The sequence below is a fragment of the Haematobia irritans genome, chromosome 4, assembly GCF_050003625.1.
Source record: "Haematobia irritans isolate KBUSLIRL chromosome 4, ASM5000362v1, whole genome shotgun sequence".
Classification (NCBI taxonomy): Eukaryota; Metazoa; Arthropoda; class Insecta; order Diptera; family Muscidae; genus Haematobia; species Haematobia irritans.
In genome coordinates this window covers 158,661,233-158,680,522 of record NC_134400.1, presented here as the reverse complement: position 1 = coordinate 158,680,522, position 19,290 = coordinate 158,661,233, and the positions used below count along the sequence as shown (strand labels likewise).

The following is a 19,290-nucleotide window of genomic DNA, read 5'->3' as shown; positions in this document are numbered from 1 at the left end:
CGATACATCCCAATTTCGGCACACCTACTTGTGGTCATAAAATACTTCTAGATTTCAAATTCAAGCAAATCGGATCGCCGTTATTACACTGATGTCTTGAATACATTGTTTTGCTTGGTGTCGTTGCAATCCTTGCAATTTTCCCATGGAGCATTCGCCATTAAAAACGGTTTTTTAGTCGATAGAGAATGAAATTTTATGTCGAAATAGCATGTGATCGGGTAGCGTTCGTAACCGGATAACCGGTTATTCGAACCTAACAATCGAGGTTAGAGTTAAACAATCGTTAATAAAACCGGTTCTAGTGAATATCACTAAAATGGTATCACCTTTCAAATGAGGTATAATCCAAGTTTTTCCTGCAATCGATTTAGGTTCTACGTTAATAAATGTATATTTTTGAACCGATATTTATACCCTTCACCACTACTGTGGTACAGGGTATAATAAGTTTGTGCATTTGTATGTAACGCCAAGAAATAGTGGTCATAGACCCATCTTTTTTTAGTATACCGATCGGCTTAGAATTAAATTCTGAGTCGATTTAGCGATGTCCGTCTGTCTGTCTGTCTGTCCGTCCGTCTGTCTGTATATGTAATTTTGTGCACAAAGTACAGCTCGCAATTTAAGTCCGATCGTCCTCAATTTTGGCATAGGGCCGTTTCTTGGGACAGAGGCAATCGCTATTGGTTTTGGAAAAAATCAGTTCAGATTTAGATATAGCTGCCATATATATTTATCCCCGATGTGGTCATAGTAAGCGTGTTTATCAACCGATTTTCTTGAAATACCGTACATCCAAATATTTTATGAATCTCGAAAATCTTGCAAAATATCAGCCAAATCGGTTCAGATTTAGATATAGCTCCCATATATATCTTTCGTCCGATTTAGACTCATATGACCACAGAGGCCAAAGTTTACTACCGATCTTCGGGAAATTTTGCACAGAGGGCAGAATTGACATTCTACCAATGCCTGGTAAATTTGATTGAAATCGGTTCAAATTTAGATATAGCTCCCATATAAATCTTTCGTCCGATTTGAACTTATATGGCCAAAAAAGCCAGAGTTTTGCCGTGATTTGCTTAAAATTTTGCACAAGGAGTACGTTTAGTAGTATTGTTAAGTGTGTCAAATTTTGTTAAAATCGGTTCAGATTTAGATATAGCTCACATATATATCTTTCGCCCGATTTGGGCTTATAGGGTCTCAAAAGCCAGAGTTTTACCCTGACTTACTTCAAATTTTGCCAAAGCGGTACTTTTAACGATACTATTGTATGTGCCAAATATGGTCAAAATCGATTCAGATTTCGATATAGTTCCCATATATATCTTTCGTCCGATTTGAACTTATATGGCCTCAAAATCCAGGGTTTTGCCGTGATTTGCTTCACATTTCGCACAAGGAGTACGTTTAGTAGTATCGGTAATTGTGAAAAATTTGGTTGAAATCGGTTCAGATTTAGATATGGTTCCCATATATATCTGCCGTCCGATTGGCACTCATATAACCAGGGGGCCAAAGTTATACTCCCATTTACGTGAAATTTCGCATAGATAGCAGAATTATTATTTAACTATACATGTCAAATTTTGTCAAAATCGGTTCAGGTAATATATAGCTCCCATATATACGTACACCAGAGTTGGGGAAATATGGTAGACTGTTACACATTTTAGACCCATTTTCAATGGAAGTTTCCTCCAATTAACTTAAATTTTAATTCTAGAGATTTTGTAGAAGTAAAAAAATTGTCTCCTTTATATAGCTTCCAGCAAATGTGAAGTAGTTGAAATGGTAACACAAATTTTGGCCTACATAGGGGTGAAGGGTATAATATAGTCGGCCCCGCCCGACTTTAGACTTTACTTACTTGTTTTTTTACAAAATTGGTTATAAATCAACTTAGTTCCTGTAACCGGTTTTAAATTATAGCCAAAACTTTCATTTATAAGTTGAAGTTAACCTTAGGGAGATATCTCTGCTAGAACCGGAGTTATACGCTGATGAACTTAACAGATTGGCTGATAAGTCCCCGGTCTAACAAAGAAAAACACATTTTTTTGTCAAAATTCGTTTTTATTATTCAACATAGTTCCCTTCAAGAGCGATACAACGATTATAACGACCTTCTAATTTTTTGATACCATTTTGGTAGTACTCCTTCGGTTTTGCCTCAAAATAGGCCTCAGTTTCGGCGATCACCTCTTCATTGCAGCCAATTTTTTTCCCTGCGAGCATCCTTTTGAGGTCTGAGAACAAGAAAAAGTCGCTGGGGGCCAGATCTGGAGAATACGGTGGGTGGAGAAGCAATTCGAAGCGCAATTCATGAATTTTTGCCATCGTTCTCAATGACTTGTGGAACGGTGCGTTGTCTTGGTGGAACAACACTTTTTTCTTCTTCATATGGGACCGTTTTGCCGCGATTTCGACCTTCAAACGCTCCAATAACGCCATATAATAGTCACTGTTGATGGTTTTTCCCTTCTCAAAATAATCAATAAAAATTATTCCATGCGCATCCCAAAAAACAGAAGCCATTACTTTGCCAGCGGACTTTTGAGTCTTTCCACGCTTCGGAAACGGTTCACCGGTCGCTGTCCACTCAGCCGACTGTCGATTGGACTCAGGAGTGTAGTAATGGAGCCATGTTTCATCCATTGTCACATATCGACGGAAAAACTCGGGTGTATTACGAGTTAACAGCTGCAAACACCGCTCAGATTCATCAACATGTTGTTGTTTTTGGTCAAATGTGAGCTCGTGCGGCACCCATTTTGCACAGAGCTTCCGCATATCCAAATGTTGATGAATGATATGACCAACACGTTCCTTTGATATCTTTAAGGCCTCTGCTATCTCGATCAACTTCATTTTACGGTCATTCAAAATCATTTTGTGGATTTTTTTTATGTTTTTGATGTTGCGTTCACCGTCCTCCGTGCTCATTTCACCACGCTTGAATTTTGCATACCAATCAATTATTGTTGATTTCCCTGGGGCAGAGTCTGGAAACTCATCATCAAGCCAAGTTTTTGCTTCCACCGTATTTTTTCCCTTCAGAAATCAGTATTTTATCAAAACACGAAATTCCTTTTTTTCCATTTTTTTCACAATAACAAAAGTTGCTTCACAAAAGACGCTCTATCTCACAAACTAATTGACTTACAGACGTCAAATTTTGACACGAATCATTTGAAGGTTGGTACTATATAAAAATAATATGCATTTAATACTAACGACGCCATCTATGTGTCAGACCGGGGACTTATCACCCAACCTGTTAATTGTACCCGTGAAAAGTGGAATTTTGCACAGCAAACTATTAGATTAATTTTTGTTTGAAAGTTGTTTATCGCGTAGAATAAATCAGAAGCCTGTTGAAATCGGTTATGGGAACCTGGTTGTAATAAAACGATTGTTCAGAAAGTCACATCTTAAAAAAAATCTTTATATGGATATGGATATAAATCGAAATTTTTTTTTCAAAAAAAATCGCGCGATTTTTTCGTTGTAAACTGAATATGAAGAAATTAAATAATGAAAGCAGTTGTAAAAAAAATTTGTATGTAGTGCTTCTAGTGGAGATATAAGCCTATATTTAACTATGGCGCATAGGTACAAAAGATAGCTACATGGTATCGGTTAATTAGTACCTTTATATCGAATAGTGTTTGAGTTTTTAGCTGTTTTGTAAAAAAACTGGTTTCAAAAAACACGTTTTAATCGGTATATCCGGAACGGATATATCGAATAGATCCATTCATACATAATTTGAAAGGTCTCATCATTAGCTTACTAGAGATAAACGATTATTTACGTACACTTTAGTAACGAATAATCGGTTACCCGGCTACTTCCGCCAGGAAAAAAGTTGCTGTTGCAATCTACTCTTATAATTTTAGCCAAATTAGAGTTTAGCCTAGAAATCTATATAAATTTTACTACCCGGGGTCTGTGTACACCACTCCTCACTATTGCGAATAAGCGTTTCAAATTTGTTGTCGAAGAGGGATTTCGTCATCCACTACGTTTGGCACATGTGGTACAAACCAGTATTTTTTAAATGATGAAAATTTTTCATATAATTTATGAATTCCGTGTTTGGAAATTGTTTGAGAAGACTATTCATAAAATAAGTGAATTATTTTTTTGAGTGTATATAGCGAAAGTAATGCTATGGCATATTTGCTTATATTTAGGAACTTAGGTTGACTTTCCGCATCATGTTTTTTTTTCAAATTCATACCAGTACTAGCGTAACCCGGCCCACTTCTCTGCGCCTCCCGAAGCACATTTTCGTTAACTTAGTCAACCATATCCTTCGATCTTAAAACAAATTTGAACTCTTTTAAAGAGTAGGCTCAGGCGAAGTCTGGCACAAAAACTGAAGTACTGATTAATCACTCGATGGTTTCCACACACGTATCCCGTACATTAAAAAAATCGGATTACTTGCTTTTTCGTTTATATACAGAAATAGGGCGGTTATGCAGATGTAGAGCGGACCGGTTTAACAAACGCCGGATAGGGGGTGTTCCCTTTCAACCAATTTTTAGTTTTGTAATTGGTCTGTATTCAAAATCGTTGGACAATCTTCTACATTTCCTGTCAATTTCAAGCGTGGTTTGTCAAGGGGAGATATACTTCTCCTCAACATACCATCCAATAAATCGGAAAAAATAAAAGTACTTAAAAATTTACCATATTAACATTTGTTAAAGTGTTGGACACGGAGAACATGCCTTTCTCAAACATATACCGGAAAATGAAGCACCCTCTACGTTGCCTGTCAACTTCATGTACATTTCCTTCCTCCATTCCTTTTCCTTCGCTCCTCCCCAACCAGATATCGTAAATTCACGTACCCTATATTAATTTCACAAACTACCCATCTTCACTAATCCCCTTCCCCAACCAGACATCGGAAAATCATGTACCTTGTATAAATCATGTACCCTATATAAAATCATCTTCTCCCAATTTCAAGTAAATCAGAGAAGGCTAGATTTTGCTCTATTTTTGTAAAGGGACGTCACTTTCTCTGCAAATTCCAAGAAAATCTGTAAACTTTCCTTCAAGTTTCATAGTGTGGGGCAAGGAGAAGGTTCCCGTCCAAATACCCAAAAAATCAAGTACACCATATTGATTTCATAGCCTTCCCCTACGGCCTTTGTAAATTTCAAGTAAACTTGAAAATTCTAGTTTATTCAGTTTTAGAGGAGGTCTCCCTCCCCGTCCCAATATCAGCAGGGCATCCCTTGTCCTTTTCCCTCTTCCATTACGAATATCACAAAATCAAATATCCATTATAATATTATCTACCTCACATCCTCTGTAAATTTTAAGTAAATTGGAAAGTTTAATTGTTTCACGGTATGTACTTGAGGAGAAATGAGGTCTCCCTGGGCCCTTTTATTTTTCTCCGACCAAATATTAAAAAATCATTTACCCCATATAAATTCCATAATCTCCCTCAAGTTCTTCGTAAAATTTCAGTAAGTCGACAAATTTTAGTTTTTTCACTTTACTCTAAAAAAAGTCGGACAAAGGGGAGCCCCCCACCCCCTCCTCGACCAAATATCGAAAAATAAAGTAGATGTTCTTTGCCTAGACGCCCCCTTCAACCTTCCCTGAAAATGTAAAGCAAATCGGATAATTTTCTTCCAATTTTCAAAAAGTCGGGCAAGGGGGATCCCTTCCTGTCAAAATATTAAAAAATCTGGTACCCCATGATAAATTCATAATCTCATGGCGTGTTCTCTGTAAATCTCAAGTTAATCAGAGCATTTTTGTTTTTTTACAGTACTTTAAACAAAAGTCGTATAAAGGGGTGGTCCACCTCCGCGACCAAATATCGAAAAATAAGTAGCGGGTCTTTGTCTAGACATCACCCCTAACCTTCCTTGGAAATTTCACCCAAATCGGGGAACTTTGGCACAATTTTGAAAAAGTCGGGCTAGGGGGATGTCCCCCTCTCCCACCAGATATCAAAAAATGAGGTACCCTATTTTCACCACATGATTACCCTCGACGTTCTCCGAACATTTTTCATGTGAAACAAGTAAGGAAAGTCTAAAGTCGGGCGGCGCCGACTATATTATACCCTGCACCACTTTGTAGATCTAAATTTTCGATACCATATCACATCCGTCAAATGTGTTGGGGGCTATATATAAAGGTTTGTCCCAAATACATACATTTAAATATCACTCGATCTTGACAGAGTTTGATAGACTTCTACAAAATCTATAGACTCAAGTGTGGGCCAAGATATGTGGTCAAGTGTGGGTTGTGATATATTATTTGGTCTAGTCGGGTGACTTGGAGCCTTATTTAAAACTCATCCGTTCTGTGGAAATTTTGGCATTGCAGTGTGTAGGATATGGCTAAGATATGGGGAAATCATCACAGAATTTTGTGTAAAGTGTGAGAATAGACCAAGGAAGGTATAGACATAGGAAGGTATAGACATCTCAAGTGAATTCACAGCGCTGTAGTTTGTCTGCACACCGTAGAGGGCTCTTTTTTCGTCTGCAATTGAGTGATTTTTTAATTTGGCTTTAATTTGTTTTCTTTCCTTTGTTTTCTTGATGAACCACTAAATATTGTAAAAGCATATAAAATTCTATACATCCACACCTATTTTGTAATGCAAATTGACTAATTTGTACGGTAATTCTCGTTTTCAAAAAAAGAAATTGAGTCACTAGACTGCGCAATTGAGTGGAATGACTTCGCACTGCAAATAAACAAAACCATGGTGAATTGTCAAGGTATGTCTCTATTTTAATTGGTCTATGATCTGACGGGAGATATATATGGGAGCCATATCTAAATCTAAACCGATTTCAACCAAATTTGGCACAATTACCTATACTACTAAACGTACTTCTTGTGCGAAATTTGAAGCAAATCACGGCAAAACCCTGGATTTTGAGGCCATATAAGTTCAAATCGGACGAAAGATATATATGGGAACTATATCTAAATCTGAATCGATTTTGACCATATTTGGCACATACAATAGTATCGTAAAAAGTACCGCTTGTACAAAATTTGAAGTAAGTCAGGGCAAAACTCTGGCTTTTGAAACCATATAAGTCCAAATCGTGCGAAAGATATATATGTGAGCTATATCAAAATCTGAACCGATTTTAACAAAATTTGACACACTTAACGATACTATTAAACGTACCCCTTGTGCAAAATTTGAAGCAAATCACGGCAAAACTCTGGCTTTTGTGGCCATATAAGTTAAAATCGGACGAAAGATATATATGGGAGCTATATCTAAATTTGAACCGATTTCAATCAAATTTACCAAGCATTGGTAGAATATCAATTCTGCCCTCTGTGCAAAATTTCCCGAAGATCGGTAGTAAACTTTGGCCTCTGTGGTCATATGAGTCTAAATCGGACGAAAGATATATATGGGAGCTATATCTAAATCTGAACCGATTTCAACCAAATTTGGCACGCATAGCTACAATGCCAATTCTATTCCCTGTGCAAAATTTCAATTAAATCGGAATAAAAGATTGGCCACTGTGGTCATATGAGTGTAAATCGGGCGAAAGATATATATGGGAGCTATATCTAAATCTGAACCGATTTCAATAAAATTTGGCACACTCGACTATAGTACTAATTGTTCTTCTTGTGCAAAATTTTAAGCAAATTAGGGTAAAACTCTGGCTTCTGGGGTCATATAAGTCCATAACGGGTGAAATATATATATGGGAGCTATATCTAAATCTGAACCGATTTCTTCCAAAATCAAAGGGGTTCTATTCTGAGCCAAAACTCATACTTGTGCCAAATTTGAAGTCGATTGGACTAAAACTGCGACCTAGACTTTGATTACAAAAATGTGTTCACGGACAGACGGACATGGCTATATCGACTCAGGAGCCCACCCACTGAGCATTTTTGCCAAAGACACCATGTGTCTATCTCGTCTCCTTCTGCGTGTTGCAAACATATGCACTAACTTATAATACCCTGTTCCACAGTGTGGCGCAGGGTATAAAAAGATTTCCCGCTTTTCCGTTGGAATCTTGAATTTTCTTGTTTTTAAACCTCGATACCTATCCAACGAAAGCAAAACCGTGGAAATAGGTTCGTGCGTTCTGGAGTTGCATCAGAGATGGCGCTGTATATATAAAAAAAAGATTTTCCCGCTTTTCCGTTGAATTTTTTTTTTGAAATTTCTTTGCTATAAACCTCACAGAGCACGAGAACTATCGAACGAATGCAAAAACGTGGAAATCGGTTCGTGCGTTCTGCCTGGAGTTGCATCAGATATGAAAAAAGATTTTCACGCTTTTCCGTTGGAATTTTTCTTGAATTTTCTTTGCTGTAAACCTCACGGAGCCCGAGACCTTTCCAACGAATGCAAAGAAGATTATTCCGATGTGGCTTGAGAATTGAATTCAACACTATAAGGTCTAAGATATTTTTTACCCCTAAAACAAACCCCAAATAAATGTTACCCCTAAAAATCCCCCTAAACTTGGGGAGAAATCCCCAACCTGGCAACACTTATGTGACATTATTTTGAGGATCGAAATGTAACCGCGCGTTTACAGAGAAATAGTTCAGAATTGAGCAAATCGTAAATTCGGAACTGCCACCAGCATTGATTGCCCATCTCAAGTGATGGCATGGGCAGCTGTGACAGCATATCCAAAGTTAATGCGACTTTTGATCCAATGTCAACATATCTACTTTTTCGTTACAAGTCGATTTGAATCGATTTTCAAATATTAAATATCAAAAATCAATTTCGACTTTTTTGGCCAAAATTCGATACACGTCAGATTGTATTTTAAAAATTTCCTTACTTCAAGGACTCGAACTCAATCCTAAAGAAATTTATTAATAAAGGCAAAATCTTTGCATTATACTCATATTTGTGTTCATAGAATAAAATCAATGCAAACTGTAAATGCATAATAGTAAATATCCGTCGCTCAGAATTATGGACAAATCTGTAACAATTTTTGCAACCGGTTTCGTCTATTGGCTGGACTCAAAATTTCCAAATTGCTTTAAGAAAAAAAAATAACGTTTAACTTGCCACTCTAATTGAAAGACATAATTAAATCGATTGTTCAAAAAGTCATGCAAAGGAAAAAAATTACGACAATCGAAATCGAAACTTACAAAAACAAAATATTTACTAATTTATAGGTCAAAAGAGAATGTAAATGCAAACATTAAAAAAAAAAAAAAAACAACAAATAAAATAAATGCAAAATAAAAAATAAACAAATTTCAAATGGATTTCAATGAATGAATTAGGAGTTTCTTGATGCAGTAGGGAAAAACCAGGAAATGATTGAAATTGAAATAAACCATTGGGCCCGCTTTAAATCAAATGTCAAAATAATTTTGGAATATTTTAAACAAAAACCTGTTGCTTGTAATTTTATTGTAATCGCGTACGTACAGATGAAAAATCATTACTTACCTGAACTTGAATCGCATAGACGGCATAAGCCGAAAGAAGCGACAGACAAATTGTTGTAAGGAAACGTAACGAAAACATCACTGCCAGCAATTGCTTATTTGGATTATCCAAAAATTTTCAAATCTCCTTTTGTATTTAGTCTAAAAATAACCCAGATTTAAATATGAAAAAATTAGTCCAGATTTCAGTTCCACTTTTTTTTTTGTTTAGAAACACCACCCATTTCTTGTCTAAGTAATTGGAGTTTTATCTTACCCTAAAATTATTTGCAATCAATTTTTACAAACTTTTTGGCTTCTGTACCGTTTGACTTGAAAACTTCAACTGTTTGGCCCACTGGTAAGTCGAAAGTCTTTGAACGCATTACTGTTGGCCAAAATGGTATGAAAATCATAAGCAAAAGCTTTAAATGGATGCTTTTTGAACGTGTTCGTTGCTGTTGTGAGTTAAAGTTTGTGAATGGTACCCAAGTAGATGATATCCCCCCAATCGACTATGCTGTAATAGGCGAGAAGGTAATATATATATTTTTTTAATCGACATGATTTAAATCGAACTATGTTTGTAGTTCACAGTGTTTGGAAACTATAAAATGCTAATCAATTACAGTGAAAACTCGCAAACTTGGACACCATGAAAAACGGAAACATTTCAAAAGTGGACAAATTCTGTGAGTCGTTTGCTATATTAACACATTAGAATTAACATCCCAAATATGGACAAAATTTAGGGCGACCGTGGGTATCCACTTCTGAGAGTTTTCACTGTACTAGGTATAATCCCCAAGGAGGAGTTTAATCACCTCTTCTTTGGAATGTTGTTATAAACAACCTTCTGGTTTCTCTAGAAAAAGAAATGATATGGTGGCATACGCAGATGATGTAGCTCTAGCAGTCACGGGAATATTCCCATCCACAATCCAGAGATATTATAAAGACAGCCCTCCCGATAACTGAGAAATGGGCGAAAGAGAATGGTCTTGGAGTAAATCCTGCAAAGACAATAGGAAAAAAGTGGGGACTAAAACAAGTGTTGCCAGGTGACTTTTGAAACTTCCCCCCAAATGTTAAGAAAAAAGCCCCTAAATTGGTCTAGACTTTTTTTCAAAAACCCTCAAGACTTTAAGAATGCAAAAAGTACAAAATGGGTTCCCAAATTTAGTGAAAAAATCCTATAATGATACAAAAACCGTAAATAAAGACATTTTTCCCCACAAAGAGTTCAAAATTTACAATCGTCTGCCGTTGCAGTGTACAAATTGACAAATTGAGACCCATAATTGAATGAAAATGTAAGTCTTAAAATGCTTTCGGCTGCTAAGTTAAATTTCTTAATTTGCTTTTAAATGTGTCAAATATTAAAAATGCTCTTTCAACAGCAGCAATTGAAAAGGATAATGAAAATAATGCTAATGTATACTTGCTTATATTTAGGAACTTGTGTTGACTTCCTTCATCTTTTTCCTCCAAATTCATGCCAGAATTGTTTCAAATTTGGCTGTATACACAAAAGGTACTAAATCATTCGCGGGGGTACCACGGTGAAAAAGTATTGAAAAAAGTACCATAGTACTGCATTTTCCATCCCTGGAAACTACCTTACATATTCCAGGGGAACCAGAATCTTTTGGTATGCCCCTGGCTACCTGCAAGTTCTTACAGCGTGAGAAGGCTGTTATGATGGCAAATGTTCGAATTGCAAGGGTTGTAACGGCACCAAGCGAATATGGTCCCATTTAAATTTAAACCGCCCGCATACTAGATATGCTAGTGTTCTCAAGACGTCAAATTTCCCTCCTGATATCTGCTATAACGGGTCGCTGCCTGATAGGCGATTTTGCAAAAACTAGTGGCGCGAAGTATAATGACTACTGTATGAGCTGTCATGATGCGGAGGAAAAGGAATCAATTAAACACCTCTTGTGTGAGTGTCCTGCTTTTTGTGTAAGGCGTAAGCGAATTTTAGATTACTGGCGGACCTGGAAAACGTTAACTTCGTTAACGTTAACTGCTAATGTTTTTGGAACAATCTGGTTGGTTCAACAGAAGGAAATAAAAAACAATAAATTCAGAGTACTATTGCAACCTTTTGGATCAATTAAATGTACAAATTCGAGAAAAACGTCCTGGCTTACAACACAAAAAAATAATTTTTCATCAGCGCATAGGAGTGTTTTAACAACGGCTAAAATCACCTTATTCTCCTGATTTAGCTCCCACACGAATGAAAAAGACTGTTTTTCATATGTTTGGCTATAAACATTATATGTTTGGAACACAAATTTTTAAACACAATATTTTTGAGTGCAAGCATATAATGTTCATAAACTAGCATAACATGTTTGGGACATATATGTTAATATGTTAGAACATATTATGTTTGGGACATAAAATGTTTGTAAATATAATATGCTTGGATGCAAACATATATTAATTTAGAAATAGCCTATAAACATATATGTGTTTAGTAGCTTGGAGCGCTATTTAACAGGGAGCGATATTGAATTAAGTTGGTGGTTGTTGCTTGTTATTACAAAATTAACATTTTATTTTTCCTTGGGCAATTGATCAGCTATCAAAGAAGTAGCTGATCAATTGCCCAAGGAAAAATAAAATGTCACAAAAAATCGCTTCTGTAACATATACTCCCAAACATATTTTGCTTCAAGCATATACATTTTTGGGTATTGCCCAAACATTTATATGTTTGATCTCTTCCAATATATAATATGTTTGAAAGCATATTGGTCTAAACAATATATGTTTGGGTAGTCTAAGTTCCAAACATTTTGTATTTTTGCATCCAAATTCAATAATGTTGTCTTCCAAAAAACAATATGTTATTATGTGAACATATAATATGTTTGGAAGCATTTTGCACCCAAAAATATTATATGTTTAAAAAAAATTCTCCCAAACAATATTGTGCTCAAAATTTTATTTATTTATTTATATATTTACAATCATAATGAATTATGAAAATAAACAGGTAATATAGGTGCTAACAACATAGGTTTTCGACCTGAATGCTCAAAATTTTGTTTCTGCCCAATTGTATATTCCCCCACATCTTTCTCACTTCCAAGAGATTTTTTAGTTCTTAGCACCTTTTTCTGTAATACAAACATTGTAGAAGAAATTATCCAATTGTATGATTTTTTTATTTTAATTTTACCTTTTGCCGGACGGGGAGTCGAACAGCGGACCACACAGTTTGTAAGGATCAAAGAAGTAGCTGATCAATTGCCCAAGGAAAAATAAAATGTTAATTTTGTAATAACAAACAACAACCACCAACTTAATTCAATATCGCTCCCTGTTAAATAACGCTCCAAGCTACTAAACACATATATGTTTATAGGCTATTTCTAAATTAATATATGTTTGCATCCAAGCATATTATATTTACAAACATTTTATGTCCCAAACATAATATGTTCTAACATATTAACATATATGTCCCAAACATGTTATGCTAGTTTATGAACATTATATGCTTGCACTCAAAAATATTGTGTTTAAAAATTTGTGTTCCAAACATATAATGTTTATAGCCAAACATATGAAAAACAGTCTTTTTCATCCGTGTAGTTTCCTTTGAAATTTCAGGGGGGTTTGATAACAGATATTCTTCCAAGCAGAGCAGTTCAACTAGTATACTTCCCGAAGATAAATTTAAAGATTTTACCTATGAAGAGTACATGTCAGATTCTGGATTTATAAGAACCATTTTTGTTTGAGTTTTAGAGGAATCATTAACATTTCTTGTAAGTGTGCAAGAAAAATTTTAAAATCTGATTACGAGAAGCAAAATCTGGAAATTTTATATTCAGTTTGAAGCAATTTTCATAATCAGTACGCCTTCTATACCCTCAAGAAACTAAAAACTAAATTTGTAACACGTTTTTGCGAGTCTAAAATACCAGTATATTTACAATTTCAGGCAAATCGGATAAAAAACTACGGTTTCCAGAAACCCAAGGAGTTAAATCGGGAGATGGGTCTATATGGGGGCTATACTAAAACATTGACCGATACTCACCATTTTCGGCACACCTTTTTATGGTCCTAAAATTTTCAATTTGAGGCAAATTGGTTAAAAACTACGGTTTCTATAAGCCCAAGAAGTAAAATCAGGAGGTCGGTTTATATGGGGACTATATCAAAACCTAGACCGATATAGCCCATCTTCGAACTTGATCTGCCTGCAGACAAAAGACGAGTTTGTTCGAAATTTCAGCACGATTGCTTCAATATTGAAGACTGTAGCGTGATAACAACAGACAGACATGGTTATATCGTCTTAGATATTCTCCCTGATCAAGAATATATACATATATATATATATATATATATATATATATATATATATATATATATATATATATATATATATATATATATATATATATATATATATATATATATATATATATATATATATATATATATATATATATATATATGTATATATATATATATATATATATATATATATATATATATATATATATATATATATATATATATATATATATATATATATATATATATACTTTATATAGTCGGACATCGATATTTCGATGTGTTACAAACGGAATGACAAACTTATTATACTCCCGCCTCCACTATGGTGGTGTGTATACAAATAAGGGCTCGTTCCCAACAAATGTTCCCTAACGAGACATTTGTATCTTGACGCTCACTTCATACCGGTACACCTTAAATATTTAATTTCCCCTTTTTAACTGCAGTTCACAAAATTACACCCTCTTATAGAAGATAAAAATAACTAAAAATAAAGAAAAAGTCATTGGCACCAAACCATGACCATTTTAACCATGCAGTAATTCATTCTTACTATTTTTGGGAATCGAAAATTTCAATGGACTATGGAAAATTTGCAATAAACGTAAGTAAAATTTAGCGTTACACAAAAAAAATCCGTAGTTAAACTAACGCTAAATTTAACTAATTTTTATTGCAAAAAAATTATTTGTTTGTAGTTAAATTTTATTCGTTTTTTTCGAAGTTTTCCACAGATTAATGAAATCTTACTTTTTTGAAGTGTGTCTCAAACATTTTATGAAATAAACATGGGTATAAAGTTCCATGACCGTATGTACACATAAGTTCATTATGAACTAAAGCAAAAGAACATTTTCGTACGATTTCCAAAAATTGTAAGAATGAACTGCTGCATGGTTAAAATGGTAATGATTAGGTGGCAATGATTTTCTTGTTTACTTTTAGTTAATTTTTTGTTCTACACTGAATATTTACGTGATATTAAAGATTACGCAACCGAAATTTTGGAATGCGTAATTTACAAAAATATTAAGGACAAATTTCTTTAAAATAACGAAATTTTAATTAAAATAAAGTTTATAATCTTTGCTTCAAAAATTTTTTTCATTAAATTTAAGACACAAATTTTGAAAATTGACGTCCCTCTCTTAAAGTCGCATGCCTTTGAACTAAGGCAAATTTTCCTTGAGTAAACTGAAATATTGAATCTTTAGATTTAAGATGAAAACGCTTCAAATATAGACTAAGACGTATTTTGAGGATTTAGTAGCATCTCTGGTTTAATATTTTTTTTTGTAACTAAAAAAAATTTTACTTTGAAGTATTCGTTATAATTTGGATTTTTAAACTGGTATTTCTTTGTATGTGAATAGCTTTATTAATATACCGCGAAAAGAGAATGAAAATTCGATAAATGAGATCCGTATCCTAATTTTAATTTTATTGGTCCTAGATTTAATGCAAGATAGGTTGCTAAAAAATGTCTTTATTTTAAAGAAGCCGCATCTATGGCTCGGAATCAATACTAAAATTCTTAAGGGAAGGTCAAAATCGTTTTATCAGCTGCGTAGCTGTTATCGCCATCAACAGACAATTATCTCTATAGCCATCAACACACAAGCAACAGTTATATTTATATAGCATAGTTTTCGGCGCCCAAGAGCCGGTAAAAGAAACTTTATTTAACAGAAACATACATTTATTTGGCCACCGTGGTGCAATGGTCCTGCATGTCCTGCTTCCAAATATTTTCGGAAGATTCCGAAAAGATATTATTACATTCTACTATATTAATTATACCCTGCGTCACACTGTGGAACAGGGTATTATAAGTTAGTGCATATGTTTGCAACACCCAGAAGGAGACGAGATAGACACATGGTGTCTTTAGCAAAAATGCTCAGGGTAGGCTCCTGAGTCGATATAGCCACACAGAAAAAAATTTCACGAAAAATTTTCCAATTAAAATTTTAATTGAGTTTTAAAAAATTTTCAATTAAAAATTTAATTGAGTCAACAAATTTTTTAATTGAAATAAAAATCAATCACACAAATTAATAGTATCAATTAAATATTTAATTGGATCAATTAATTTTTTAATTGACTGTCAATTAATTTTTTAATTGATACTATCATTTCTGTGATTGAAGACATTTCAATTAAAAAATTAATTGGATCAATTAATTTCGTGATTGAATCAGAAAAAAATTTTTTTGTGTGCATGTCCGTCTTTCCGTGAACACATTTTTGTAATCAAAGTCTAGGTCGCAGTTTTAGTCCAATCGACTTCAAATTTAGCACAAGTATGTGTTTTGGCTCAGAATAGAACCCTATTGATTTTGGAAGAAATTGGTTCAGATTTGGATATAGCTCCCATATATATATATATATTTCGCCCGATATGGACTTATATGGCCCCAGAAGCCAGAGTTTTACCCTAATTTGCTTAAAATTTTGCACAAGAAGAACAATTAGTAGTGTAGTCAAGTGTGCCAAATTTTATTGAAATCGGTTCCGATTTAGATATAGCTCCCATATATATCGTTCGCCCGATTTACACTCATATGACCACAGAGGCCAATTTTTTGCTCCGATTTAATTGAAATTTTGCACAGGGAGTAGAATTAGCATTGTAGCTATGCGTCCCAATTTGGTTGAAATCGGTTCAGATTTAGATATAGCTCCCATATATAGCTTTCGCCCGATTTACACTCATATGACCACAGAGGCCAATTTTTTGCTCCGATTTAGTTGAAATTATGCACATGGAGTACAATTAGCATTGTAGCTATGCGTGCCAAATTTGGTTGAAATCGGTTCAGATTTAGATATAACTCCCATGTATAGCTTTCGCCCGATTTACACTCATATAACCACAGAGGCCAATTTTTAACTCCGATTTAGTTGAAATTTTGCACAGGGAGTAGAATTAGCATTGTAGCTATGCGTGCCAAATTTGGTTGAAATCGGTTGAGATTTAGATATAGCTCTTATATATATGTTTTTCTGATTTCGACAAAAATGGTCAAAATACCAACATTTTCCTTGTAAAATCGCCACTTCTTAGTCGAAAAGTTCTAAAAATGACTCTAATTTTCCTAAACTTCTAATACATATATATCGAGCGATAATTCATAAATAAACTTTTTCGAAGTTTCCTTAAAAGTGCTTCAGATTTAAATGTTTCCCATATTTTTTACTAACATTGTGTTCCACCCAAGTGCATTAGCCGACTTAAATTTTTTGTCTATAGATTTTGTAGAAGTCTATCAAATTCTGTCCAGATAGAGTGATATTTAAATGTATGTATTTGGGACAAACCTTTATATATAGTCCCCAACACATTTGACGGATGTGATATGGTATCGAAAATTTAGATCTACAAAGTGGTGCAGGGCATAATATAGTCGGCCCCGCCTGACTTTAGACTTTCCTTAGTTGTTTTTTACTCTGAAAATGCTATTAAAGACTTAAAGTCAGAAAAGAACAGTGCTTGATATAAACAAAATTGACTGTGTTTTTTGATCGAAAATTATTTTTTGTATTGCAAAAATAAAAATTTTGCAACAAAAAAATTTGTTGGTGATAAAAGTTTGAAATTTTCGAAGAAATTCAAAAAACTCTAACAAAAGAAAAACATTTTCGGTACACGTTTTCCAAGCGTTTTTTTGCGGGTATGTTGTTTTAACAGACTTTTTTTATATGCATACTATTCTTATACGAGATGTACATATATCGGTTACCTACTGTATTGTTAAATGCATTCACTGATTTTTTGTGTAGCAAAAGAATGATCAACAACACTTTTCCTGTCCGAAGCCAAAAAGCTCAGTTTAGCTTACACATTTATTAGCCGCAAAACATTAGCCTTCCTGCAAAGTAAGCCATAGTCAAATCACACTCCCTCATATTGATTAGTCCAAAAGAAAACAAAAAACTGAAAAGTATCTATGTATATAGCAATTCATTGAACATTGATTAGAGATGCCCTTTAGATAATAAATCTTACAACTATTAAACATATTTGGGTTTTAATTAAATTGAGAAAATGATTCTTAGCGAACAGAGATTTAACAGGTTGGCTGTTAAGTCCCCGGTCTAACAAAGGAAAACACATTTTTTTGTCAAAATTCGTTTTTATTATTCAACATAGTTCCCTTCAAGAGCGATACAACGATTATAACGACCTTCCAATTTTTGATACCATTTTGGTAGTACTCCTTCGGTTTTGCCTCAAAATAGGCCTCAGTTTCGGCGATCACCTCTTCATTGCAGCCAAATTTTTTCCCTGCGAGCATCCTTTTGAGGTATGAGAACAAGAAAAAGTCGCTGGGGGCCAGATCTGGAGAATACGGTGGGTGGGGAAGCAATTCGAAGCCCAATTCATGAATTTTTGCCATCGTTCGCAATGACATGTGGCACGGTGCGTTGTCTTAGTGGAGCAACACTTTTTTCTTCTTCATATGGGGCCGTTTTGCCGCGATTTCGACCTTCAAACGCTCCAATAACGCCATATAATAGTCACTGTTGATGGTTTTTCCCTTCTCAAGATAATCGATAAAAATTATTCCAGCGGACTTTTGAGTCTTTCCACGCTTCGGAGACGGTTCACCGGTTGCTGTCCACTCAGCCGACTGTCGATTGGACTCAGGAGTGTAGTGATGGAGCCATGTTTCATCCATTGTCACATATCGACGGAAAAACTCGGGTGTAAATATTACGAGTTAACAGCTGCAAACACCGCTCAGAAACACGTTGTTGTTTTTGGTCAAATGTGAGCTCGCGCGGCACCTATTTCGCACAGAGCTTCCGAATATCCAAATATTGATGAATGATATGACCAACGCGTTCCTTTGATATCTTTAAGGCCTCTGCTATCTCGATCAACTTCATTTTACGGTCATTCAAAATCATTTTGTGGATTTTTTTGATATTTTCGTCGGTAACCACCTCTTTCGGGTGTCCACTGCGTTCACCGTCCTCCGTGCTCATTTCACCACGCTTGAATTTTGCATACCAATCAATTATTGTTGATTTCTCTGGGGCAGAGTCCGGAAACTCATTATCAAGCCAAGTGTTTGTTTCCACCGTATTTTTCCCCTTCAGAAAACAGTATTTTATCAAAACACAAAATTCCTTTTTTCTCCATTTTTTATTTCACAATAAATAATAAAGTTGCTTCACAAAAGACGCTCTATCTCACAAACTAATTGACTTACAGACGTCAAATGTTGACACGAATCATTTCAGTTGGTACTATATAAAAATATTATGCATTTAACACTAGCGACGCCATCTATGTGTCAGACCGGGGACTTATCAGCCAACCTGTTAAGCTGCCGAGTCATGTTGCCGATTTTAGCCTCGGGTGGCTATTTTTGGCCATCGATTAAGTCGACTCATCTTGATTATTAAAATTTTGTCGAAAAAAATGCTAAATCCAATCTAATTACGAATTTTTGAAACAATATGAGGTTAATCGTTTCAGACAAGCTTTAGTGT

The 19,290-nt window shown here is 34.7% G+C and overlaps 1 protein-coding gene across 1 annotated transcript in view; it reads right to left on the bottom strand.

Moving 5' to 3' along the window:
• LOC142235839 (uncharacterized) overlaps positions 1–19,290 on the bottom strand; it is a 58,451-nt gene that overhangs the window by 2,382 nt on the left and 36,779 nt on the right. Inside the window, exons 7-8 of the mRNA XM_075307093.1 lie at positions 9,769–9,917; positions 9,482–9,593 (exon numbers count right to left, since the gene is read on the bottom strand). Of these exons, the coding sequence (XP_075163208.1) occupies positions 9,482–9,593; positions 9,769–9,917 (261 nt within the window). The remainder of the gene's footprint in view (positions 1–9,481; positions 9,594–9,768; positions 9,918–19,290) is intronic.